Below are 27294 nucleotides of genomic sequence, written 5' to 3'. Positions count from 1 at the left end.
GGAGGTCACAGGCGACGACTGGGGAGCGCTGGAGGTCGCAGGCGACGACTGGGGAGCGTTGGAGGTCGCAGGCGGCAACTGGGCAGCGCTGGGGAACCCAGGAGCCTTGAGAGCAAAAGGGAACCCAGGCTCGAGCGACGGCTTGAGAGCGACGCCTGGAGAACTCGAGCTGGGGCTTGAGGGCGAAGGAAAGCTCGAGCTGAGGCTTGTGTGAATACTGTGACGTTTCATTATGACACCCAAGCAGAGCACCTAGGTTTCGCTGGTAACACTTTAAATAGAACAGGACAGCTTTCACCCTGCCAGTCCCCCAAACCACCACTCCTCCCCCTGAAGCCACACATTTCTCCTGGTATGATCCCAAAACAACCTAATTTATAGAAATAATAAGTGCAACAGCACTTAGCAATACAGTCTAAAATGGATCATTACAATAAATTTGTATGTATTGATTGAATTTACAGTTTTTGATTACATTTTTTTACAAAGGAAATGTTTATTTACACATCTTTATAGTGTGGGGAAAAAATTGTTAGACCCCCATTACATTTTTCATCTTGCATACCCCTAGTGAAAGCTCATCCACCACACTTTGGGAATCCCTGAACTATACAATTACTCTGGAAGTGATAAGAGGGGTAAGGAGAGGGATGGGTTAGATTTAATTGAGGAGGTTTTGATTTATGATGTGGGTCATAAATCAGTCCAAACTTTGTCCTAAATTTCTATAAATTTATTCCTCCATACCTGAGAGCTTCCAGCCTCCAGCGTGGAAACTTCAGTCCAGCCGACAGCAGCTTCACTTCTGAGTCTCCTGGATGATTGTAGCTCAGGTCCAACTCTTTCAGGTGGGAGGGGTTGGCACTCAGAGCTGAGACCAGAGAAGCACAGCCTTCCTCTGAGATCAGACAGCCTGACAAACTGCAGACACAAAATTCAACACATGAGGTTAACATAAGTACTGCTCCAAAAACTGCTGCTGAGCTGGTTTTAATAAAAATAAAATAGAAATCCAACTGTATTTTGTTCTAAAGGTAATAAAAAGTAGCATCTGACCCATTTAAATAGATGAATCCTGACTAGAGCTCCACTAAGATAAAAACTCTGCAAACTGACACAAACTCTGCATAGGGTTCTGGCTTTAAGTGAACTTAAAACTGGAGTTAAAATACTAAAGATAAACTGGTGGTTTCTGAAACCATTGTTCCGGTGGTTAGACAGCTTTAATCTCATTGATAAAGTCCAGAATTGAAGCTGAGACAAAGAATAAAGCAGTGGCATAGATTAGTGGTGTTAGCAGCGTATGAGGAGCACATATTTAACATTTGCACAATCAGCAGAATGCCTTTGAGACATCTCCCATCAGTTAGTGTGGTCTCTTTCTCCCATATTTTACCCACTTACTGCATCTCATTCTCTTGCCGTTTCATCACTAGTTTTGCTGTCATTCTGGGCTCTGGCCTGCATGTGTTTGGGATGTGCTGAGTCAACTCTGGCGGGCGCGATGACCAAACTGGGACATGGAAAGGATAAACTACCACTCATGTTCTGCTTTGTTGTGGGGAACTGGGAGATAATTCAAGGGTTTCACTTATAAAGAAAGTAAAGCCCAATTAAGCAACTCCCCTTCAGAAATACTGGGTCTTGGTTCTGGCCATAGTTGAGCAGTTGTGGTGTTGCCTGTGCACAAATAATATTTTTCTTTTGACTCATTGTCAGGTTATGGTGGAGCAGGTAGTGAATATATGGAATAAAAAAACTAATCTGATGGTTTTAAATTAAATATTTAATTCAAATGTAATTTTGGGGATTAATGCATCTAATGTCTGTCATGATTTCTGGGGCTGTTTAAAAAATATCCAAGGCTTTAGATCATTTAGAATAACAGCTTTTTCTTTTCTCCCACTTGTTCAGCTTTCAGCTCTACTTTGATAGCTCTGCTTTATCTTTCTCTGTTCTGATCTCTCCTGCTGCTCAATCAGCACACTGCATTCTGGGATATTTTATGTGTAACCTTTTAGCAGGTAACGGACAGAAATCTGGGTTCAACAGGATGGAGAACTTTGTACCTGAGAGTTTCCAGTTTGCAGTTTGGACTCTCCAGTCCAGCAGAGAGAAGCTTCACTCCTGAATCCTGCAGGTTGTTGTTACTCAGGTCCAGTTCTCTGAGACTGGAGGACTGGGAGCTGAGAACTGAGGACAGAGCTTCACAGCTTCTCTCTGAGAGGTTACAGCCACTCAGTCTGAGGAGACAGGGAGAAAAATCTGCTATTAAACGATTCATCAGAAATATTGTTGATTTCTTTACAGTCACCAATGTTCTCCTTGGAAAGATTGATGGATCTATCTTATTTTACACATATTTATATTTAATTTTATTGTGAACTGGTTCGTTATAAATAAACTACCTTTATTTACAATATTTAGAATACTGAGATGGAGAAAAAGCGAGGAGGCTCAGAGAAACTGTGTAAATAAAAACAACAACTTGCTTTTCAAGCACTTGCTGCCAAATGTGCAAAAATAACAGAAATGTTTGTGGCAGGGCCATCAACAGCAGCCATGGCTGATTTTGACGGTGGCGACATCAGGTCTCTCAGTGGCAGCAACATGTAGCAGAACCTGCGGTAAGTTGGGCTGCTTTCAGAACGCAAGGCTGTGTAATGAGCAGGTTAAAGCAACCCAACCACTTGATAAATCTGATAAAATGATACAACGCCAATATAGTAATCTTAGCTAATGTTCAGGGGCAAATATTCCATTTCATTTTTGGGGGCATAATGATAATAAGATTTTAGGGAGCAATTCCATGGATCTCACTCTCTTTCTTTTAACTTGCACCATTTTTTGTGATGAACCCCTCTTTATGTTGGTAAAAATTCTCAGTCATCCAGGTCATGGTCATCCCAAAAAAGTAAAAAACAAAACAGCTGGACTTGTTTTCCGAAGTTTGAAGACGTTTCTCAATTCAAAAAGTTTGAAGTGATGATTGGCCGGAATTAAGCCTATAGCTGTATTATAAGTTTTTGAGAGTTGGAACCTAAGGCCTCTTCCTCTGTTTTAGGTGGGTTTTTCTCTCTTAACGTAGATAGCTTCCTTCACACCCCTTTCAAACCATCTGTCTTCTTTGTCCAAAATGTGAAAATTTTGGTCTTCAAAAGAGTGTCCTTTGTCCTTAAGGTGTAGGTGGACACCTACACGACTTGTTGTCCAAAACAACAAGTCCAGTTGTTTTGTTTTTAACGTTTTTGGGATGACCATGACCTGAATGACCTGAATCTACACCAGCATATTGCACACCAATTTGGGAAAGGCACCCTTGGAGTAGTAATATCGTCTTTTTCGTCTTTATTGTTATTGAAACATACATTACAATGAAATTTGCTCTCTGCATTTAACCCATCCCCTTGGGAGCAGTGGGCTGCCATGTGAGGTGCCCGGGGAGCAAGCTGGGGTTAAGGGTCTTGCTCAGGGACCCAGAGTGCCAGCACTGGGGATCGAACCGGGTACTTGCATCCTTCTCTGAGTGCAAGCGCGCTGCTCTAACCACTCGGCCACAACCCCCCGTGCATGAGTGCATGAGTATGAGAAAACACTTAGAAAACTTGCAGATTATAGGAACCATCTTCGTTTTAATTTGAGGTGTAGACAGCAAAGCCTCACCCCAACAGCTTAAGACTGAATTCTACCATCAAGGGACATAGGGCAGAAGAGATTCGTAGGCATGCGCTAAACAAACTGCTTAGTGAGAGGATAAGACAGACCCACTTCACTGTTGAAGCCCTCTCTCACAAAATAGGTCAGACAACGTAGAAGCTGTTTAATTTTCTTCCTGAAACTTTGTTTGAGGAAGTTTCCAGTTTTGTTGATAAGGTCCAGCTTTCCCAGCACCATAAAATGAAAGAAAGACAAAAAGCTAAATTCAACAAATTGCAACAGAAAGCACCACCTACACTAGACAAAAACATACCCCAGGAGGTGGCCACCAATATCAATGTCCAGGACAAGTGGGTTAAAAACCTCTCTAGCAGGTCGCCGACAAAGCCAGAGATGGAGGTACTGAGTAAAGGCCTGAATTTTGGCATTTCTCCACAAGAAATATCCATTGCGGAACTGATAACTGCCACTGAATCTGCCATCAGTAACAACAATCTGGTTGAAAAAGAGGCAGAGCAACTCAGGATGAAAATAAAAGCTACCCTATCCAGCGCCAAACCACCTCCTTCTAATCTCACAACACAGGAAAGCCATAACATCGCTTAGCCAGGAACCAAAGCATCACCACATTGCCAGCAGACAAAGGAAGATGCACCGTGGTCCTCAACACTTCAGACTACCAGGACAAAATTTGCACTCTGAGTGACACCACCACATATGAGTCTTTGAAAAAGGATCACACCAGCACCTACAAAAAGAAAATCACTGACTACCTCCAACAACTAGAAAAAGACAAGGTAATTAATCGCTCATCTTATTATAGATTATATCCAGGGGAAGACATTCCATGCTTATATGGACTCCCAAAAATTCACAAGGAAGGAACACCACTCAGACCCATTGTCAGCAGCATTAACTCAGTAATATATAACATTGCTAAACAGCTTACTAGTATTTTAGCCCCCTGGTGGGGAACACACCAAATTACATAGAAAACTCCAAAGACTTTGCAAACAAAGTCAAACATTAAAAGATGGCGCCAGGAGATGTCACTTCACTTTTCACTTGCATACCTACATCAGTACGGCAGTAGAACAGTCATGAAACGTCTTCAACAAGACAGTGACCTAAATAACAGAACTAACTATACTCCGGACCAGATATGTACCCTACTGGACCTTTGTCTTTCAACTACTTATTTCAAGTTCAGTGATCATTTTTACTGACAGAAGCATGGTTGTGCCATGGGATCTCCAGTGTCACCAATTGTAGCCAGTTTTTACATGGAAGAAATGGAAAAGAGAGCTTTGGGAACCTTCAGAGGAACACCTCAAAGCCACTGGTTTAGATATGTGAATGACACTTGTCAAAATCCAGTTAAAAGAAGTGACAGATTTCACAAGACACATCAACTCAACAACATCAAGTTTACCAGAGAGGATGCCAACAACAACGAGCTACCTTTTCTCGACTGTTTGGTGAACATGGAAGGAGATGGAAACCTCAACACTGAAGTGTATAGGAAACCCACTCACACAGACCAATATCTTGTTTTTGACTCACACCACCCACTGGAACACAAACTTTCTGTCATCAGAACCTTACAACACCGGGCCGAGCATGTCCCAACTAAAACAGAAGGGAAGCACAAGGAACAGAAACACATCAAAGATGCCCTCCAAACCTGTGGATACCCTAACTGGGCTTTTGTCAAATTAGCAAGAAAATCCAAAAGACCCGCTGCAGAACATAATGGTGAGAAGAATCAACGCAAAAACATTGTCATCCCATATGTTGCTGGAGTCTCTGAAAAACTCAGGAGGATTTTTTCCAAACACAAAATCGCAGTACATTTGAAACCAAACAGGACCCTCAGACAGAGGCTGGCGCATCCCAAGGACAAAACCCCCAAACCTAAGATGAGCGGAGTGGTGTATGCAGTTCAGTGCAATGAAGAATGTTCTGATCTTAATTTTGGAGAAACCAAACAACCACTCCACAGACACATGGCTAAACACAGGAGAGCTACCTCCTCAGGACAAGACTCTGCTGTCCACCTACACCTTAAGGACAAAGGACACTCTTTGAGGACCAAAATGTTCAAATTTTGGACAAAGAAGACAGATGGTTTGAAAGGGGTGTGAAGAAAGCCATCTACGTTAAGAGAGAAAAACCTCTCCCAAGAACATCTCAAGTCTCCGCTAGTTGCGGAGCCCATTCCCCGCGTCCTGCCCCCCTCCACTGGCTGGCGCCTTGGCCCGCTGGTGCATTGGCGGCCCTCGGGTTCAGGGCAGACTTCCTGGTGGGTGCCGGCTCTTTCCTGGCGGCTGCTTCGCGGGGCCTGGCCCCCCGGGCTCGGTCGGGGCTCTTTACAACCACAATTGAGCTTTTTTCTTTTGGATAAATTTTACATACACAAGTGCACTTTCACAAACACCGAGAGGTGCTGGGTTCCAGGTACTCAGTGTTCACTTCTATTCACTTATTCACATGAAAACACAGCTACCACCTGATTGAGAACCTCCACCTGATTGAACCCTGCAGATTCATGGAAAGCTGTTGTGAAAGAGAGGCAACTTCCCACAGAGACAACCTCTGTTCAGCTCAGGGTCCAGATCTAGTGAATCATCTAACTCCCCAGTGAGGAGGACACTCTCTACCTTCTGGAGAATCTCTAGACTTTCCTGGTCAACGTTCACCAAATTGAACCTCCATGTATCCAGTTTTGCCCTGTAGTAATCCACTGCTTTCCTCACTAAGCAAATTAATAATAAGGAAATTTTAGCTTTTTCCCAAAGAGGAAGAACAATGTTTCATATCAAGTTTTTTTTTTTTTTTTACAATCAAAACTAAATCTTTGACTTTTTTTTTTTTTTTTTTTTTTTTTTTCCCAGTGTCCTGTCTAGCACTATGGCAATAGGAATTGATATCTCAATGGCAGATGGAGCTCGACAGATTTTGCTTTTACAAGTGGAGCAAACAGCTTTCGCCATAGTGCTCCACTTGATTTATGCTTGTAAATAGCTTTATTATGATTCCTGCAAGGAGAATTTCAAATTATATGGACATGACAATGGGAGAGTAAAGGAAGAACAAAAAGTGAAAGAAAAGAAAAAAAAAAGAGTAGAGGTGAAAGAAAGAGGAGATAAAAGGAAGAGAATGATAAAATGTCCTCTGTCTGCTCCATCACCTGGAAAGAGACACAAAAAGAACAGCACAACCAACAGACATAAAGCAACAGATACACTCGAATAACACCTAGATGCCATTGCTAAATCATATATATTATTATGTAAGCTGACATGTGTAATGTGATATTTGAAAAAAGAAAGTGACACAACATAAACTAAATAAATAAATTAATAAATAAATAAATTATAAGATTACTGTATATAAGTGAACACTTAATACCTGGGACCCAGCACCAGTGGGAGATGTGAAAGTGCACTAGTTTAGGTGAAGATTATCCAGAAATAGCTTGATAGTGATTGTGGAGAACCAAAGACCCACCTTCCCCGAGCACAGAGGCAGGCGTCAGGGGACCCGTAGCCCTGGACTCCCAAAGGGGTCCCTAAAGCAGGTCGCCCAGGAGGGGCCGACACAGGATATCTGCAACCCCCCCCCCCAAGGAAGGAGCAGAGACGACCCCGAGGAAATCCCCCAGCCACCGCAATGCCGACGCCCTCAAAAGCCGCGGAGACGAGCCCGTGGGCTCCGCCGGCAGCCAGCCCCGCTGAAGTGGTCCCGGCCATGGGCCCTGAGGGCCAGAGGCCCCAGGGGCGCCCCGCCCCCGCGACGAGGGCCCCGGCCGCCCCCCGGGGGGCCAGGCCCCGCGAAGAGGCCGCCAGGAGCGGGCCGGCGCACGCCCGGGAACCCGCCCCAAACCCGAAGCCAACTAACGCGCCAGGGGGCCAAGGCGCCCGCCAACGAAGTGGAGGAAGGCAGGACGTGGGGGGATGGGCTCCGCACCTATCGGAGACTTGAGATGTTCTTGGGAGAGGGAGCGGACCACACCCATACCTGAAAAAAAAAAAAAAAAACTCATTCACCCCATCCCTCCCTTGTGCCCCACTCGCCACACACAGAAAGAAAAAAAAAAAAAGAAAAAGACGCTGTACACACATTCCCACATAACACTCACATCCAACACTGACCAAAGGGGGGGGGTCACCCCAAATCGACTATACGACTGCTTGTGCCCGACCCCCGGCCCCGGCCCCCGACCAGACGCCCCCCGGACCGGGCCCCCCCAAGAGGGCGGGCCAACACGACCCGCACGAGCCACCCGGCCAGAGCCCCCCCCTCCCCCTAAATACCTAATAAACCCACTCCCTCCCCCCACCTTACCCTTGCCATCCCTGCCCCCCGTCCCCTGGGGGGAGCGGAGGCATCAGCCCCAGACCTGGTAGGCCGCTGACTGCACACCGCAGCCCCCCGCCAAGACCCCGGACACAGTGGCCCGCACCTCCTCCAGGCCCCAGACTCCTTGCCTCCATCGGAGAACGGGTGTGTGCAGAAGACCCCGACCCTCCCTACGCCTGCTCAAATGTTGTGTTGTTGCATGTTGTTCTCAAGTGCGTTTAAAAACTGGGAGCGCCGAAGGGGATGCACGGCACAGCCCACCCCCCTTTCGGAAGGTAGCTGTTGCCAGCGCACCCCTTCCGTGTGACTGCCCAGAACCCTCAATGTCTAAGTGGGAGAGGAGGTGAAGGGAGCCGTCCGAGGTGAGGCCCACACAACATAAGCCCCCTCCCAGACGTCTTCCCCCCACCCCCCCTACCATGGCCTATATGAGTGTGTGATGTGAAAAATGTTTGAAGTGAAAGTGTCTAAGATGCAAAATAAAATTGGGGAGAGGGGCGTCACCAGAAAGTGGCAACCTCCAGTAACGCCCCCTCCCTCATGACCTACATGTGTGGTCAAATCTTTGACTTTTAAAGAAACTAGATATGTGTCAAACCAAACATCTAAGTCATGTGATAACTAGTAGGCTACAAAACATCAAAACTCTAACTTCCAACATAAATGAAGAAAACATCTGGATCTCTAAGAACATATTTAAAATGTCAGTAAAATATAAATTAGGCTTATATCTGACATCACCATTTTGAAAACCCTTTCTTCTTTTTTTCCTAAGTGATCTCTTTATTTTGCCTCCTGTCTTTCTCAATGTTTCCTCCTCTCTCTCCTCTGTCCCACTGTCACTTCTGCTACTGTATAGCAGCAGGGCTGACCATCAGCTAGGCTATTTGCTAATCAGGTAAAATTCTAAAAAAGAGGCTGATTTTGGACAAAGTGGGATACATTGCACTATGTTACAGCCTTGTACTCATTTAACAGTTGGTTTGATAAATGACTTACTGACTTTTGCACTCCCTTCTTCAGATTAGTCTACCATCGCTCTATCTCTTGAACACTGAGCTGCTGAGAGTAGCTCCTGTTAGCCCCGCCCCTTGGCAATGCTGTGTGTACCAAATGACAATGTAGTTTGGTACACACCTGTGTTTATGTTGCCTTTTGTCATGAACTGTTTCATTATAAATAAACTGAGCAACATGAATCTATATTTACCTCATTAGCAGATTTATCACTATCAGAAATAAAAGCAGCAACAGTCTGTGTCCTTACAGAGCTTTGTTGGAGGCTTTAACCACTGGCAGCAGCCTCAGAAAAACCTCCTCTGAAGCAGAGTATTTCTTCAGGTCAAACACATCCAGATCTTCTGCTGATGACACTAAGATGAAGATCAGAGCTGACCACTGAGCAGGAGACAGTTCATCTGTGGAGAGACTTCCTGAACTCAGAGACTGTTGGATCTCCTCCACTAGAGAACGATCATTCAGTTCATTCAGACAGTGAAACAGATTGATGCTTTTCTCTGCAGACACATTCTCACTGATCTTCCACTTGATGTACTGAACAGTTTCCTGATTGGTCTGTGAGCTACTTCCTGTCTGTGTCAGCAGACCTTGTAGGAGTCTCTGATTGGTCTGCAGTGAAAGTCCCAGGAGGAACCGGAGGAACAAGTCCAGGTGTCCATTTGGACTCTGTAAGGCCTGATCAACAGCTCTCTGGTGAAGACACTTTAGTTTAGGTTTCTTGGAAAATAAAGACCTCTTAGATGTTTGGGTTTCTTCCATCAGGTTGACACCACGATTAATGAAGGTTTGATGAACATGAAGAGCAGCCAGAAACTCCTGAACACTCAGATGGACGAAGCAGAACACCTTGTCCTGGTACAGCCCTCTCTCCTCTCTAAAGATCTGTGTGAACACTCCTGAGTACACTGAGGCTGCTCTGATATCGATGCCACACTCTGTCAGGTCTGATTCATAGAAGATCAGGTTTCCTTTCTGCAGCTGATCAAAAGCCAGTTTGCCCAGAGACTCGATCATCTTCCTGCTCTCTGGACTCCAGTGTGGATCTGTTTCAGCTCCTCTATCATACTTGACCTTCTTCACTTTGGTCTGAACCACCAGGAAGTGGATGTACATCTCAGTTAGGGTGCTGGGCAGCTCTCCTCCCTCTCTGGTCTCCAACACGTCCTCCAGAACCGTAGCAGTGATCCAGCAGAAGACTGGGATGTGGCACATGATGTGGAGGCTTCTTGATGTCTTCATGTGGGAGATGATCATCCAGGCCTGCTCCTCATCTCTGAATCTCTTCCTGAAGTACTCCTCCTTCTGTGGGTCAGTGAACCCTCTGACCTCTGTCACCATGCCAACACGCTCAGGAGGGATCTGATTGGCTGCTGCAGGTCGTGTGGTTATCCAGAGGCGAGCAGAGGGAAGCAGTTTCCCCCTGATGAGGTTTGTCAGCAGAACATCCACTGAGGTGGACTCTGTAGCATCAGTCAGGATCTCCTGGTTCTGGAAGTCCAGAGGAAGTCGACTCTCATCCAGACCATCAAAGATGAACAGAACCTGGAAGTGTTCAAAGCTGCAGATTTCTTTGGTTTCAGTAAAGAAGTGATGAACAAGGTCCACCAAGCTGAACTTTTTCTCTTTCATCACATTCAGCTCTCTGAAGGTGAATGGAAATATGAAGTGGATGTTCTGGTGGGCTTTGTCTTCAGCCCAGTCTAGAGTGAACTTCTGGGTTAAGACTGTTTTCCCAATGCCAGCCACTCCCTTTGTCATCACTGTTCTAATTGGTTGATGTCTTCCAGGTGGGACTTTAAAGATGTCTTCTTGTCTGATGGTTGTTTCTGGTCTGTGTGGTTTCCTGGATGCTGTTTCAATCTGTCTGACCTCATGTTCATCATTGACCTCTCCAGTCCCTCCCTCTGTGATGTAGAGCTCTGTGTAGATCTGGTTCAGAAGGGTTGGACTTCCTGCTTTAGCGATCCCCTCAAACACACACTGGAACTTCTTCTTCAGACCAAATTTAAGTTTTTGTTGAACTGCAGCAAGATGTTCTAAATTAACACAAAAAGTAAAATCAGGAAGGAAACCAAATGATCTTCTGAAGATGATGTGAATAAATGTGATTCCATCTCTTCAGACATCAGTAAATGTGTGATTTATCCATCAGGTTAAATCTTTGTAGAAATCCTCTTACTGCTCTGCAGACGGTCAACCAGCTCCTCCTGCTTCATCCTCTTCAGGAAATTCACAGTGATCTTCATCAGTGCCTCTCTGCTGCTCCTCCTCTGCTCTTCATCCTCACCTTCCAACACCTCCTCATCATCTCTCTGACTCTCTGAGCAGTCTGGGTCATCTGGACTCAGAACCTTCTGGATCTTCTTCAGCTCCTTCTTCACAAAAGTGACAATGTTGTCCTCCAGCAGCTGGAACAGAATAATATATGAAGGACACATCAGACTGAGATCATGGATCCAAACATCAGAACCATGTTGGACAGACTGACGGTCCACTGGTCCACAAAGTCCAGCATGGAGATGACTGAACAGAACCGATGGAAAAGTAGTTGTTGTACATGTACAGACCATAAATATGGAGTCCAGCTGGGTTTGATGCTGCCGGGCAGACGGACCTCTGGGAACCTCTGAGTTCTGCTGGTCCACTCTGTGGAGGAACCAGAACATTTAGGAAGGAAGGAAATATTCATCCAGCAGTTTTCACAGATGAAATCACCAAGAGCTTCACAGTAAAAGTCCTTCAAAGCAGAAAAACTGAGCATCAAATAAACACAATACAAAAAAGTTAAAAAGAGGAAGATGAACTAAAAGGATGAAGACCAGAACCACCAGAACCTCCCAGTAGACATTTTAAAAAGTGGATCTTGAACTGGGACTTCAAACTGTCCACACTGTCAGCAGATCTGATGCTGGTGGGGACAGTGACCCAGAGCTTGGAGACAGTGGAGGTGAAGGTTCTGTCCACACAGGTCTTCAGGACAGTGTGTGGGACATCCAGCAGGTTCTGATGACTCGATCTGAGGTGGTGTGGACCTGGAGGAGGTCTGAGATATGTGGCTGTGTGTCCATGTAAGGTTCTGTCCTGGATGTGATGGTGAGTATTTTAAAATGGATCCTGTAGGTCCCTGGAAGCCAGTGAGCTCACATTATATGCGTCCACACAGAGACAATCAAAAGGTAAAGGTCCGTGAAGGACATCTGGATGTGAGCAGAGAACCAGAGGATCCAGGTAGTTGGAGATGTTTAATGTTCCTGCTGATCCACTAAGAACTAGCAGAACCTCTGATGGTCCACTTCAGCTCAGCTTGGTTCCACCAACCACATGATGAAGCTTTCCTTCCCTGCTGAACTGCTCTCACAACGCACACAGGAACCAAGTCTTGATGGGTCAGACTGGCTCTAGCAGGTATTTCCCAGCGGGTCGTGGAAATGTGATCCACTGTTAGTCTGACATGGAGCCAGGAAGCAGCAGAACCTCCTGATCAGCATCAACACTCCAGACATGAAGGTGTTTTCATCAGAACAGGGCAGCTGATTTCTGGAGATAACGGATCAAACCTCTGTCTGCAAATAGAACTGGAACATCTGAGAGCTCACTGGGAGGAACTGGGTTTCTGTTCTTGGCTCTTAAAGAAATGTAACGGGTCATTTCTAGAACCTCAGACCCCGACTGAGGAGACCGGTCCATACTAGGGGTGGTGATTGGCTAAAATATCACAACATGATTCCTTGCAGTGAAATCAGGATTTTGTTAGTTTCCCAAAGTAACAATAAAGCTGTTGAAGAAAAATCTAGAGAAGCATTTAGACCAGAGCATTTTTGGACCCATTTAATGAGTTGCTGCAGTTCTGCTAACTTGTCTGAAGCTCAACTGAAATGTAATAAATCCATTGAGATATTTAAGAGCTGAAGAACAGCTGCAGCTCTAAACTCCTGTGAGGGAACAACACCAAGTCTCTGGTTCTGATCCGAGTGATTGTTCCAGCTCCAGCTGAGAAGAACTGAAACTCTTCAGTCACTTAAACTGAGGAAGACTTTCAGAAATGATGACAAAACGGTTCAGGAACAAAGAAAGGAAGTCCAGTTGGTTCCATGTTGGATTTGATTCAATCACTATGAATATGGGAGAGGGACTAAACAGTCCAGTTAGCTCATTAACATGGAACAGAACCAATCAGAGTGAGCTCCAGTCCAAACTAAATCTTTGACTTTAAGCAGAGAAAAGTGTTTAATGATGGCGACTAATCAATGAGGCCCAAAAGCAAACAGATCAGAGCTGTTAAACATGATGTAGCAGCATCCAGGACGCCTCCAACAACATCCATTCTTTCCACTTTCACTGCTGTGGTTCTGGAGAACATCCAACACACACCGCTTCACATATGAACATAGAAATGTGGGAAAAAGAGCTGAGCTCACGTTAAACACATGTTGGAATAAAAACATTTCAGACTTACTCAGTTTCCACAGTTACAGCAGTTAGATACAGCTCACCTCTCTGAGGATGGAGGTCCAGGAGATTTGAACTCAAGGAGACCATCCTTTGACCTGTCGCTCTTATAGGACAAACAGCTGGGTTCTGGTTCTGGTTGATGTCTACGTGTCCGTCTCTTAGGAATCCTGTTAAAATAAAACTTATTTTAATACCTGCATAGACCATCTGGTTCTGTTCATCTGGGTCGCATTTAGACAGAAAATAAATGTAAAGATTCTTCCATAAATGTCTGATCAGCCGTCCTTCTTTCTAGGATGAATAATGTTGAACACATGTTGGTCATTGTGATGGCCAAACCCATGGCCACACCTTAAAAGTCTGTACCACACATACACTTTTCATTTACCAATCAGTATATGAACATTTTAGTTTGCAATAAAACTTTATTCTTAGTTTAAGTACCTGTGTTCTATTTGTAAGCGCGCACATTTAGTTCACTTTTGTACTTAGTCAATTTTCCATACCTTTTTTGTGTTTTTGTTACTAATCTTTATTTCTTACCTTCCATGGTGCCTGGGAGTTTTGCCAGACAAAAGATGGCTGCCAGGGCTGAGAACAACTAAATACCGGGGAGGGTAAATTGGACTGTTCCCCCTGCTTTTGCTGGAAGGGGGGATTTGTATTTTCTTTCTTTGTTTTGTATTTCACTTAGGGTTTGTATTTAGAGGTTGTGTGTTTTTCATTGTTCTTAGATTAGTTTAGTGTCAAACTTAACTGTACTGCTTTGTTTTGTCATTTGTGAGTGTTTGTTTGGTTTTAATTACCCCTATTGTGTTAATTGGTCTGATCAGCCAGAGTGTATATATACCCTTGTGTGTCATTTGTTTGTAGGTCAGTTAATTTTGGTTGTGCAGTCAGTTAGTTTGGGCACAGTTTGCTTCAGTTAAAGTTTGTTTTTCTTTTTTTGACCTCTTTTATGACTCCGGAACCCACCATTTTTGTACTTTTGGCTTTTGGGTTAAAAATAAAAACCCCAACTTTTGAATAATTTCCTGTGACTCCTCATGCATTTTTACCTCGGTCCATCACAGTCATCAAGATCCAGGAAATGTTCTGGAAGTTGGTGAGTTTTTCCAGATGTGTCCTGCTGGAACCCAGAGCTCTAAGCAACAGGCTGGTGTCACTCAGCTGGTTCTGCAACACTGACTTGCTGTTTGTCAGAACCCACTGGTACCATGCTGAGCTGCTCTGTTCAGTCTGGATGAAGCAGCAAAGAGGAACAGCAGCAGCTTCAGGACCACCTCTCTTTTGGCCTGATATAGGAAAACGCTGTGTGAAAAGGGTTCTGGACACTTAGAGATGCTGATCTCACCTCTGAGCGTGGCTCTGGCTCTCAGCTTCTCCACACAGAGTGGTTTTAGAGGGAGGGACTCCCTCCTCTCTGTCCTCACACTGATCCATGCTGCTGAATTCACATCCACATCAGCTCACACACACTTTCTACCTTCACCTGCAGAGGAAACACAAATCATTCATCTGCACATCAACTCTGATCATCCTTTACATCATTAGTGCTGGAAAAAGATCAGCTGCTCCTCCTCTGATTGGCTCTTCTTCTCTGCTTCATATCAGTGTCAGTTGAATGTAGTCAGACAGCAGTAAGAGGCAGAGGAAGCTGCCATCAGCTGCTGTACTTCTACTATCAGTCCACTAGATGGAGCCATGGAGCAACATTTCATCCACTGACACTGATTCACTCTGACTGATGATTGTGAAATAAAATAGTTGCTGATGTTCAAACTCTACAACCCTCCCTGGGCTGCCACCTTAACGTGGTGGAGGGATTTGAGTTTCCCAATTATCCTAGGAGCTATGCTGTCAGGGGCTTTAAGCCCCTAGTAAGGTCACCCAAGGCAGACAGGTCCTAGGTGAGGGACCAGACAAAGAGCAGCCCGAAAAGCCCCTTATGACAAGCAACATAAATGGATTTCGTGTTCCCTCGCCCGGACGCGGGTCACCAGGGCCCCACTCTGGAGCCAGGCCTGGAGGAGGGGGCACGTTGGCGAGCGCCTGGTGGCCGGGCTTTTACCCATGGAGCCCCGCCGGGCTCAGCCCGAAGAGGTGACATGGGTCCCCCTTCCGATGGGCTCACTAACTATCGGAGGGGCCAAAGGGGTCGAGTGCGTTGTGCAATGGGTGGCGGTAGAGAGCGGGGACCTTGGCGTTCTGATCCTTGGCTGCAGAAGCTGCCTGTTGGGACGTGGAATGTCACCTCTCTGGTGGGGAAGGAGCCTGAGCTAGTGCGCGAAGTTGAGAGGTTCCGACTAGAGATAGTCGGGCTCACCTCGACACATGGCTCTGGCTCTGGAACCAGTCTCCTTGAGAGGGGTTGGACATTCTTCCACTCTGGAGTTGCCCCTGGTGAGAGGCACCGAGCTGGGGTGGGCATACTTGTTACCCCTCATCTCGGTGCCTGTACGTTGGGGTGCACCCCGGTGAACGAGAGGGTGGCCTCCCTCCGCATTCGTGTGGGCGGACGGGTTCTGACTGTTGTTTGTGCTTATGTGCCAAACAGCTGTTCAGAATACCCACCCTTTTTGGAGTCCTTGGAGGGGGTACTGGAGAGTGCCCCTCCTGGGGACTCCCTCGTTTTGCTGGGGGACTTAAACGCTCACTTGGGCAATGACATTGGGACCTGGAGGGGCGTGGTTGGGAGGAATGGCCCATCTGATCTGAACTCGAGTGGTGTTCTGTTGTTGGACTTCTGTGCTTGTCATGGATTGTCCATCACGAACACCATGTTCAAGCATAAGGGTGTCCACATGTGCTCTTGATACCAGGACACCCTAGGCTGCAGTACAATGATCGACTTTGTTGTCGTTTCATCTGATCTGTGGCAGCATATCTTGGACACTCGGGTGAAGAGAGGGGCGGAGCTCTCCACCGACCACTACCTGGTGGTGAGTTCCCTCCGATGGTGGGGGAGGAAGCCGGTCAGACCTGGCAGGCCCAAACGTATTGAGAGGGTCTGCTGGGAACGTCTGGCAGAGTCCCCCGTGAGACGGAGCTTTAACTCCCACCTCTGGGAGAGCTTTAAACACGTACCGAGGGAGGCGTGGGACATTCAGTCTGAATGGACCATGTTCCGCGCCTCTATTGTTGAGGCGGCTAGTCGGACCTGTGGCCGCAAGGTTGTCGGTGCATGTCGCAGCGGCAATGCTCGAACATGTTGGTGGACACCAGCGGTGAGGGAAGCCGTCAAGCTGAAGAAGGAGTCCTATCGGGCTTTATTGGCCTGTGGGACTCCGGAAGCAGCTGACGTGTACTGGCAGTCGAAACTCGGGCGTGGGAAGAGTTCGGAGAGGCCATGGAGAAAGACCTCCGTACGGCTTCGAAGCGATTCTGGTCCACTATCCAGCTTCTCAGGAGGGGGAAGCAGTGCAGTACCAACACTGTTTATAGTGGGGGTGCTGTGCTGCTGACATCGACTCGGGACGTCGTACGTCGGTGGGCGGAAAACTTCGAAGACCTCCTTAATCCCACCAACACATCTTCCATTGCGGAACCAGAGCCCGAGGACTCTGGGTTGTGGTCTCCCATCTGTGGTGCTGAGTTTGCCGAGGTTGTTAAAAAGCTCCTCGGTGGCAAGGCCCCGGGGGTGGATGTTGTGGGGCTGTGTTGGTTAACACGGCTCTGCAGCATTGCGTGGACATCGGGGGCAGTTAGGATAAGATAAGATAGGCTTTATTGATCTCATATTGGAGAAATTCACATGTCACATCGGCTCAGTAATCAGTAATCATAGGAAGAAGGTGTCAAGTAGGACGAGGTGCATCATATATACAGTGTGTCTTCGTTATACCATGGATCAAAAGGAGTATGTAAGAAAAACAAAAAAAGAAAATACAAAAAGAAATAAGGCAGAGGATTACAGTTGCAGTTATAGTTACAGTTATAATTACAGTTATTGTTACAGTTATTGTTAGTTATTTTGCAGCATTGTATAATCTGATGGCAGCAGGAATGAATGACCTACGGTAACGGTCCTTTTTACAGGCAGGGTGTCTAAGCCTGTCACCAAAGGAGCTGCTCAGCTCCTCTACAGTCTGGTGCAGGGGGTGGAAGGTGTTGTCCATGATGGATGTGAGCTTGGACAGCACCCTCCTCTCAGCCACTTCCTCCACAGAGTCTAGGGTGCAGCCCAGGACAGAAGTGGCCTTCTTCACCAGCTTATTTAGCCGCTTTCTGTCCCGCTCTGCGCTGCCAGGAACCCAGCAGACGACAGCGTAGAGGAGGGCTGAGGCCACCACAGAGTCATAAAAGGTCTTAAGCAGGGGCCTGCTCACTCCAAAGGACCTCAGCCTCCTCAGGAGGTGGAGTCGGCTCTGGCCCTTCTTATACAGAGCGTCAGTATTATGAGTCCAGTCCAGTTTATTGTTGACGTGAACACCCAGGTATTTGAAACTCTCCATAGTTTCTATGTCCTGCCCCTGGATGTTCACAGGTGAGTGAGGTGGGGGTCTTCTCCTGAGGTCGATCACCATCTCCTTGGTCTTACTGGTGTTTAAGCACAGATGGTTTTTCTCACACCAGTCCACAAAGTCCATGATGACCGACCGGTACTCCAGCTCGTTCCCCTCAGACACACAGCCCACAATGGCCGAGTCATCAGAGAACTTCTGAAGGTGGAAGTTGTCCGTGTTGTAAGTAAAGTCTGAGGTGTAGAGGGTGAAAAGAAACGGAGACAGAACGGTGCCCTGGGGGGCCCCGGTGCTGCAGAGTGCCACCCCTGACTGACAGCCGTTCAGCCGCACGTACTGAGGGCGGTCAGTGAGGTAGTCGATGGTTCAGTCAGCCAGATGTTTGTCCACCCCAGCGTCCACCAGCTTCTCCCTCAGCAAAACCGGTCTGATGGTGTTGAAAGCGCTGGAGAAGTCAAAGAACATGACTCACACAGCGCTCCCGGTGGTCTCCAGGTGGGTGAGCGCCCGCTGCAGCAGGTAGATGATGGCATCCTCTACTCCGATGTTGGGCCGGTAGGCAAACTGCAGCGGGTCCAGGGTGGGTTAGCTAGGATGATGCGCTCCATGGTCTTCATCAGGTCGGAGGTTAGGGTGACTGGTCTGAAGTGGGCCGGTTCTCTGGCGTGCGATGTTTTGGGAACCTGTACCACACAGGAGGTCTTCCACAGGGTGGGCACCACCCCAGGCTGAGGCTCAGGTTGTAGATGTGGCTGAGGACCTCACAGAGCTCATCTGCACAGTTCCTCAGCAGCCTGGGGGGGGATGCCGTCCAGTCCTGTGGCTTTCCTCTGTTTAAGCCTCATCAGCTGTCCTCTCACCTGCATTGATGTGACTGTGGGGGGGAGTAAGGCAGAGCCGAAGGTGTGGATGGCTCGGGGGTTGATGAGAGTGGCGGCAGGGGGGATGGTAGGTTTCTGGGGGGCTGGTGGTTGGAGACATGCGGAGGGTTGACGGCAAGGAGGGGGCCATTGTGGGGGGAATCAAAACGGGTGAAGAATGTGTTCAATTCATCTGCAAATTTGGTGTCACCGTCTGCAGCCCTGCTGTTCCTCTGCCCGAAGAACCGGACATGCCGGACATGTTCTTCAGACCTCTCCATACATCTCTGACGTTGTTCTGCGCCAGCAGCTCCTCCATCTTTTTCCCATAGTTCTTCTGTCTGCCAGTCTGCCAATCCAGTTACCCTGGATTGGCAGACTGGGGTGGTGGTCCCCCTATTTAAAAAGGGGGACCGGAGGTGTTCCAACTACAGAGGAATCACACTCTTAAGCCTCCCTGGTAAGGTCTATTCCGGGGTTCTGGAAAGGAGGGTCCGTCGGACAGTTGAATCTCAGATTCAGGAAGAGCAGTGTGGTTTTCGTCCTGGCCGTGGAACACTGGATCAGCTCTACACTCTCAGCAGGATCCTGGGGTGGGGGCATGGGAGTTTGTCCAACCAGTCTACATGTGTTTGTGGATCTGGAGAAGGCATTCGACCGTGTTCCCCGAGGGATCCTGTGGGGGGTACTGCGGGAGTATGGAGTACCGGGCCCTTTAATAATGGCTGTCAGGTCTCTGTATAACTGGTGTCAGAGTCTGGTCCACATTGCCGGCAGTAAGTCGAACTCGTTTCAGGTGAGAGTTGGACCCCGCCAAGGGTGCCATTTGTCACCGATTCTGTTCGGAGAAATGTGAAATGTGAATTTCTCCAATGTGAGATCAATAAAGCCTATCTTATCTTCATAACTTTTATGGACAGAATTTCTAGGCGCAGCCAAGGTGTTGAGGGGATCCATTTTGGTGGCCTTAGGATTGCGTCTCTGCTATTTGCGGATGACGTGGTCCTATTGGCTTCATCAGGGCGTGATCTACAGCTCTCACTGGAGCGGTTCGCAGCCGAGTGCGAAGCGGCCGGGATGAGAATCAGTGCCTCCAAATCTGAGACCAGGGTCTTAAGCCTGAAAAGGGTAGAGTGCCTTCTCCGGGTTGGGGAGGATGTACTGCCCCTAATGGAGGAGTTCAAGTATCTTGGGGTCTTGTTCACGAATGAGGGGAAGATTGAACGGGAGATCGACAGGCGGATTGGTGCAGCGTCTGCTGTGAAGCAGGCGCTGTACCGATCCGTTGTGGTGAAGAGAGAGCTAAGCCGAAAGGCGAAGCTCTCGATTTACCGGTCGATCTACGTTCCTACCCTCATCTATGGTCACGAGCTTTGGGTCATGACCGAAAGAACGAGATCCCGGATACAAGCGGCCGAAATGAGTTTTCTCCGTAGTGTGTCTGGGCTCTCCCTTAGAGATAGGGTGAGGAGCTCAGTCATCTGGGGAGTACTCAGAGTAGAGCTGCAGCTCCTCCACGTCGAGAGGAGCCAGTTGAGGTGGATCGGGCATCTGGTCAGGATGCCTCCTGGACGCCTCCCTGGTGAGGTGTTCCGGGCACGTCCCACCGGGAGGAGACCCAGCGGAAGACCCAGGACACGCTTGAGGGACAACGTCTCCCAGCTGGCCTGGGAACGCCTTGGCTTTTCCTCCTGAGGAGCTGGCCCAAGTGGCCGGGGAGAGGGACGTCTGGGCCTCCCTACTGAAGGTGCTACCCCCGCGACCCGACCCTGGATAGGCGGAAGACAACGGACGGATGGACGGACAAACTCTATAAGTGGATTATCTGCTGCATCAAAGCTGAACTATTTAATAATCTGACTGAAACAAACACATTTTAACACTGATGTCATTTTATTTTGAAAGGACTGATAGAGAAACAGCAAGAAGCTGCTGTGTTTGACTTTAATGGGAGACCAGAGTTTGATTCCTGCTCCAAATCATTAGAAAAGCTTAGATCTCCATATTTGCTCCACTCAGACGTAGAAACGTTCAGATCTCTGATAAACATTTACGTTTTTTCTTGATCAGATTATGTTGACACATCTGACATGTTCATGTGTTTTTATTTATATATTTATTCCTATTTATTAAAATTTCTTCAGTGGAATATTTGGTTCCCTTGCTTCTATAAACTCTAGAGGACTCAGACCCACTTTTACTGGTTTTAATGTGACTATTAATAAACCAGACCTTTGACTGTTGGATCTCCTGAGTGATCTAAGGAGCTGTAATCTGTCGAGTCAGCAGCAAACTGATTGGTTGTTAGAACCAGATGAACTCTGACCTGGCACCCCCCCCCCCCCATATAAAATACATTCACACTGTAAACATCAGCTGCTGCTGGTGCTGAAGAAGAAGATTTGCTCACATTTACCAAGACGGAGCCAGACCCAGGGAACTGGAGACACAGTGAAGTCCGGGCTTTATTGGACCTGTGAGCAGCAGGAGAAAAACAACATGAGGTTGAAACAACGGAGGCAAAAAGTGAGAAAAGGATCATAAAAGGTCACAATAACCAGAGTAGATCAGATAGGAAGAGCAGTAAATGGTTTATTTCACTAAACTCGGTTCTGAGGCGTCAGCAGCTTTTAATCCCAAAGTCCAACAGAGATAAAGTGGATCTAGATGATTGGACCTGGATCCGTCTCTGATGTTCAGACTAGAAACTAGCTGCACATGAGGATGAAAACAGACTAAATAAGGGTTTACCACAGATGGTAGATGGACTTCTGTCAGCCTTTGTTAAAGGTCCAAACATTCAGAACCACAGCAGGTTCTAGTAGCTATGATCCAGTACAGTGAACTAACTGGTTCTGATGCTCTGCTGCTGTTCACTCATTTCTACATTCAGCCATTCATCACTGGTCAACATTCACTTCAAGATGAACTGCTTCATTTCTTGGGTTCTGGTCCAAACTTTAGTCATTTAATCAGGATGTTTTATCCAGATAGTTCTAGAGCAGCATCCCGGACTCCTGGAAGGACTTCTGGGTTTAAAATAAGCTGCAACATTCAGCCAGGAGACCCGGTTCCTCCAGAATCATTGATTTTAGCCACAGTTTCTCTCTCTGCTCATTAAAATGATCAGAACTCAGCAATATCACAGTTTTTCTACCAGCAGATTAAACTTAGTCCCAAAGCTGATGATGCTTCTGTGTTAATAAACAGTAGCTCCATGGTCCACATGACTGGTACCGTTGGGTCCAAAGCATCAGGAAGATCTCTCAGCACCAAGAAAAGGGAACTACTTCCTGTTGACACCAGCTCAGACTCCTCTGCTTCATCAGCTGGAGCTGAAGTTCAGAACTTTGGATCAACAGGTTCTCAGAGTTCTGCTAGAAGGAGGACCAGAACATGTTGAGCTGTAGAGCAGATATGAGACCATGCCTCAGCCTCTGCTTCAGAACCGACCCACTAGATCTGGTCGGGTAGTTCAGTGTGAAGCAGCAGGCCTCTCCAGGTCCATTTCTCCATGCTGATCCCTTCCTGTGTCACTAACAGCATTAAAAAGCAAACTCACTTCTTTTAGTTTTTATGCAGAAATCAAAGCATCAGAAGATCCCAGCTGGTGACAGAGTTTAAGAAGGTGGACATCAGAGCCTTGGACCTGAAACTGGATCAGAACCATTAATATTAACTGGATCAGAACCAGTTTGAGCTCCAGATTCTCTGTGGTTTCATGAACAAAGATCTTTGTTTAATGAAACTTTAGTTTGAAACATGAATTTAAGGAAAACAATGTTCCCAACAAGTTCTTAAACTCCTCAGACTCTTCATTTAGGAAATAAAATACTAACTAATAATTGTCCCTCATGGGTCAAACACTGTGGAACAACAGACTGATCACTTTTAGCAGCAAATCAACCTTTAAGTCTGATTACTGGAAATATTATTGTTTTATTCACAGATTTATTAGATCAATGTTAAACTTTTGGATTATCTGACTTTTAATGGATTTAAATCTAAAACATTGATGATGAAAACTTTAAAGCTGTTAACATTTGCTGGTCTGATTGGACCCACCTTCAGGTCTTCAGCTGTTCTTCAATCTGCTCTCTGAACAGCAGATATTTTACAGCTGCCATAAACAACAGGCTGGAGAAATATCAGAACCAGAACCTCAGAAGTTCTGCTTCAGTCACTCTGAATTTATCAAACCAACCATCGTTCTTAAAGGGACAGAAACACATTTTAGGACGATCCACAAAGTTTAAGGAGCTGCAGAACCTCTAAAGAGACGGTTCAGGTTTCAAGTGGACCTTTGTAACTTTAGCAGAAAAGCAGCAGAACCTTTAGATCACATGTTTTTCTCAGAGTCCAGAGTTTCTGGTTGGAGGTTAAAGGTGGTTTTAACTCAACATGAAGGACGTTCCTGTCTTTAAGCTCCCAGATATTTAGATTTTAGACAGATCATCTGGAGCCGTGAAGCTCTGATTGGGTCGACAGAGTTCTGCTCATCTAAACATCACATCTGAACATCAGCTGTTCATCATGTTGTTTGGTTCCAGTTCATCAATAATCTAATAATCCTGTAGATTAGTCTTCAGACAGCAGAGATGAAACTTTGTGCTGAAATCAGAAGTGAACATGTTCTCCAGACATCAGAGAGCAGAAACAAAGAGGAAAGTTCCCCAAGACAAAGTTCTGGTAGGAAACAAAGCAAACTTACAGTTTGTTCAGACGCTCCAAAGTGCTGAAGAACAAGATGTGAACCACTGAGACACAGGTGAGCTGCTACCTGGAAGGAGGCGGAGCTTCAGCTGTGATGGAGGTGGGACAGGTAGGAGGGCGGGGCAGCAGCAGGAGCAGCAGTGGACTTCCTGGAAGCTTCAAGGTTCAAAGTTTCTTTCTTCTCTTCAAGGAGCAGTTTGGTTTGCAGCTGCCAGGAAGACATCAGGACAGAAAACAACAGTCACTAAACACCAGCTTCATCTGCTGGTTCTCCTGCAGAACGCTGAGAGCTGCTGGAAGCGGCTGCTTCTCCATGGTGGCAGTGTGTAGCTGCGTCCTGAATGATCCAGTAGTTTAGCTGCACATCTTCAGCCTGCAGCTGGTTCTGGTGTTTAACAGGAAGTGAGCCGTGCCGGCAGCTCAGAGAAAACCTTCCAGCAGATTCATTCAGATCAGGTCCACATTAAAACAAGGCAGCTCCCAGTCAGAGTGCTGCAGCTTCTGCTTGATGCTTTGTGTGCACGCTGCTTTCTGCACACAGCACCAATGTGGGCTTCAGAGGTTCTGTCCGTCTGGGTCCAGAGGTGTTTCTCCAGCTTCACTCCTTCAACAGACGCATTCTTCCTGAAAACAGAGGAGGACAGTCGGCTTCTTCCTCACATCACTCACAGCTCTTTAGTTTTCACCACATTGATGTTTAAAAAGGAGAAACTGCTCCATCTGACACCTTCCTCCACCAGGAGACCCGGTTCTGATGGATTACTGCTGGGAACGGACACAAAGACAGAACCTCCTGCAGGTCCAATAATGTAGCAGCCTCTGCCATGGCTTTGACCATCATTAGTGTAGAAAACAAAGAACAGAGGAGAAACCACTGTTAAAAAGTCTCAGAGTTAAAAAGTCCATCAGCCACCAGATCAGAACAGAGTCCAAGTTCTAGAGGTTCTGGAAGCTGTCTGCTAAAATGTGGAGCTGGATGGGATTAAAAGCAGAAGAGAAGTCCATAAAAAGGGAACCAACAAGGTCCTCTGCTTCCTCCAGATGTTTCAGAGCAGCTTTCAAAGTGTCCCTGTCTCACCATCCAGTCCTCGACCCGTCCTGGAAGCAAACTGCAGGAGGTCCAAACGGTCCTGACCCGGTTCCATCAGGTCCTCCTTCAGCAGCTTTTCTAATGCCTTCAGAACCAGAGAGGTGAGAGGTTCTGGACTGAAGACAGCGAGTGTCTCTGAGCTTTAGATCTTAGCTCAGGGAACAATTACTGAGGGGGAGTGGTGGCCCAGTAGTTAGAGCAGAACCCTTGGTTCTGATAAGGTTGCTAGAACCTGGAGCAAACCTGAGCAATACCCTTAACCCCCGATGGTTCCCTGGGTTCTGGAGAAGCTGCCCGCTGCTCCCTAAGGGATGGTTAAATGCAGAAGACAGATTTCATTATAATGTAAAATTGTAACTTCAAATAAAGATTTCTTCTTCTTCTGAACTGGACCAGGTTCTGCTGCAAAGCCGACTGAAAGGTCCAACTAAAAATGTCTGCTAGCTACAAAGAACCATTTTCCACACATTTCCTCGGGTCCCATCTGGACCAGGACTTTTCCTTTCTTTGACTCCTTGGAAAGGTTCCAACTCTATACACTTATTAATGGACCGGTTCTGTTCAGGGTCCAAAACAAAGTTTAGGAAAACAAACATCTTTCATCAGAATAATGAACATTAAAATGATTCATTGAACATTGAAGACGTTAGAAAGGTCCAGATTGATTCTCCCATTCAAGGAGTGGTTCTGGTTCTTTGGCTGCATCTCCATCATGTTCTTCTCACCATCCCATCCAGAACCGGACCTGTTGGTGTTCAGCAAACACTCAGCTTTGTCCTCATATCTGGACTTTCGAAGGTGAAGCTCCTTTTGGCCCATTTCCACAGTTCCCTGTAGAGCGTCATGTCCTCCTGGATGAAACAGAGATTTCTCTGGTCATTGTGGTTCTGACCCGTTTGGTGAGCCAAACTTCATTATTTGGAGAAGTGAGGATGTATTCCTGGAGGAAGACCATCTCCTCACAGAACCAGACGTCTGCAGATCCGGTTTCTGTCCCTTCACCAAGATCCACAGTGAGATGTTTAAAACCATCCCAGTCAGTGGAAGAGAAGCGGTTCTGGAGACACGGAGTGGACTCCTCCATGAGGTCCAGAACTGTTCTTCAGGTCAGCAAGAACCCAAAAAGATTAGAGAGGCAGTCTGTGCTCCCAGAACAAGTTTAGAACCAAAGGTGTCTCCAACTAGAACTGGTTTTGACTAAATGTCCCAATTCTGCCAAAAAAAAAAAACACAAAAGCTGAGAAGAAATTATGAAAGAAAGAAGAAATAATTGATGTCTTGATCTAATCAATCAAAAATGAACTATTTAAAGATCCAGATTTAAAGAATCTATATAAAGTGAGCCGTTGACATCTGGCCAAACTGTCTCAGTTGTTCCTGCAGCAGCGTCCAGACACTCCCGTCTCCTCCCTGCAGCTGAACACCTGACCCAGATAATGAGCTGCTGGAAGTCTGAAAGTCTGCTAACAGAGACAGAGACAAGATGGCCGCCTGGACAGAAGGCTTTGTTAGAGCTGCTGTGGAATGTGCCTCTAGTTAATGTCGTCTGACTTTCTTCACCTCTGCTAAACCTAAGTTTTACTAACCTGATCATGACTTGACTCAGTAGTCTGGCCAAGGCTCTAGAGTTTAATGCTGCTGAAGTGAAAGATTGTAAGGAGAAGATGGCTGTTATGGAGTCGGAGGAGTCAGTTCTACCAAAGGAAGTCAATGAGCTCCAAGTTAACTGGAGAGAACTGGATGGTTCTGAACCAAGATGGAAGCTGAGGATCAGAGGGATGAAGGAGACGATGGGGGAAAACATTCAGCAGGACGTGGTTCACCTCCTGGGGAAGATTGTTGCAGAATGGGCTGAGAGGATGGATGAATACGTTGATACGGTTCATGGGCTGGGGAAGAAGGAGGAGAAGCCAACCCGCCAGATTATTCTACAGTTTACCAAACGGCAGCATAGAGACGGCAAAAGGAAAATGACTAAAACGTCTCCGCTTTGGGAGTCCACTGGTGTCCGTTTTCCAGAAGATCTGATGAAGGAGGAGCGGCTGGAGAGAGAAACTGTGGCCCCAGATTCTTCAGGCGAGGAAGGCAGGGGACCGGGCCTTCTACCACGGCCCGTTAGGATCCAGAAACGGGCGACCCATTTATGCCAAGGACTAAAAGATTTAAAGGTGTTTTCTAAACATGCTGCTGAAGATAGTTTTACAATAAGGCTGTCATTTGTTTTGGTTTAGAAACTAGAGGGATATACACCCTATTCCTTTTCTACCTAAAATAGAAAAAAAGTTATTAGCTTTACTTTTTCCAAACAGCTGTTTTTTGGTGTGTTCTGATATTTTCTTAAGGTGTTATTGTTCAAACAGCGTTGCTGATGCTTAAAACAAATCTGTCTTTTATTTCTCTGAATGCAAGAGGACTCAGGGACAATGTGGAAAGGAAAGCATTATTTTTATTTTGTAAAGGACAAGGAGCAAACTGCACTTTTCTGCAGCAAACTCAATGATGTGACACAGACGCCACCTAGTGGTCAAAGCAGTGGGAGAAAGGACGTTGCTGAGCCTCGGTTCTAAAGGTTCTAAAGGTTCTGGAGGTGGAGCGTCTGTTTAATAGATGTCCTGCAAAGGTTGTTGCCTCCAGAGATGATGAGCTCAGTCACTGGATGGTAGTTCTGTTAAATGTTA

The 27294-nt window shown here is 46.6% G+C and overlaps 2 protein-coding genes across 2 annotated transcripts in view; one reads left to right on the top strand and one right to left on the bottom strand.

Annotated features, from left to right (window-relative positions):
• LOC118559136 (NLR family CARD domain-containing protein 3-like) overlaps positions 1 to 14933 on the bottom strand; it is a 31336-nt gene extending 16403 nt beyond the window's left edge. Inside the window, exons 1-7 of the mRNA XM_036129853.1 lie at positions 14845 to 14933; positions 13532 to 13657; positions 11606 to 11684; positions 11218 to 11446; positions 9286 to 11074; positions 2070 to 2243; positions 748 to 921 (exon numbers count right to left, since the gene is read on the bottom strand). Of these exons, the coding sequence (XP_035985746.1) occupies positions 748 to 921; positions 2070 to 2243; positions 9286 to 11074; positions 11218 to 11446; positions 11606 to 11684; positions 13532 to 13657; positions 14845 to 14933 (2660 nt within the window). The remainder of the gene's footprint in view (positions 1 to 747; positions 922 to 2069; positions 2244 to 9285; positions 11075 to 11217; positions 11447 to 11605; positions 11685 to 13531; positions 13658 to 14844) is intronic.
• The window catches only part of LOC118559137 (kinesin-like protein KIF20B), a 125328-nt gene that overhangs the window by 27680 nt on the left and 70354 nt on the right, over positions 1 to 27294 (top strand). The window lies entirely within an intron of this gene.

This window comes from Fundulus heteroclitus, unplaced genomic scaffold, assembly GCF_011125445.2.
Source record: "Fundulus heteroclitus isolate FHET01 unplaced genomic scaffold, MU-UCD_Fhet_4.1 scaffold_238, whole genome shotgun sequence".
Lineage (NCBI taxonomy): Eukaryota > Metazoa > Chordata > Actinopteri > Cyprinodontiformes > Fundulidae > Fundulus > Fundulus heteroclitus.
This window is presented reverse-complemented; position numbering and strand designations above follow the sequence as displayed.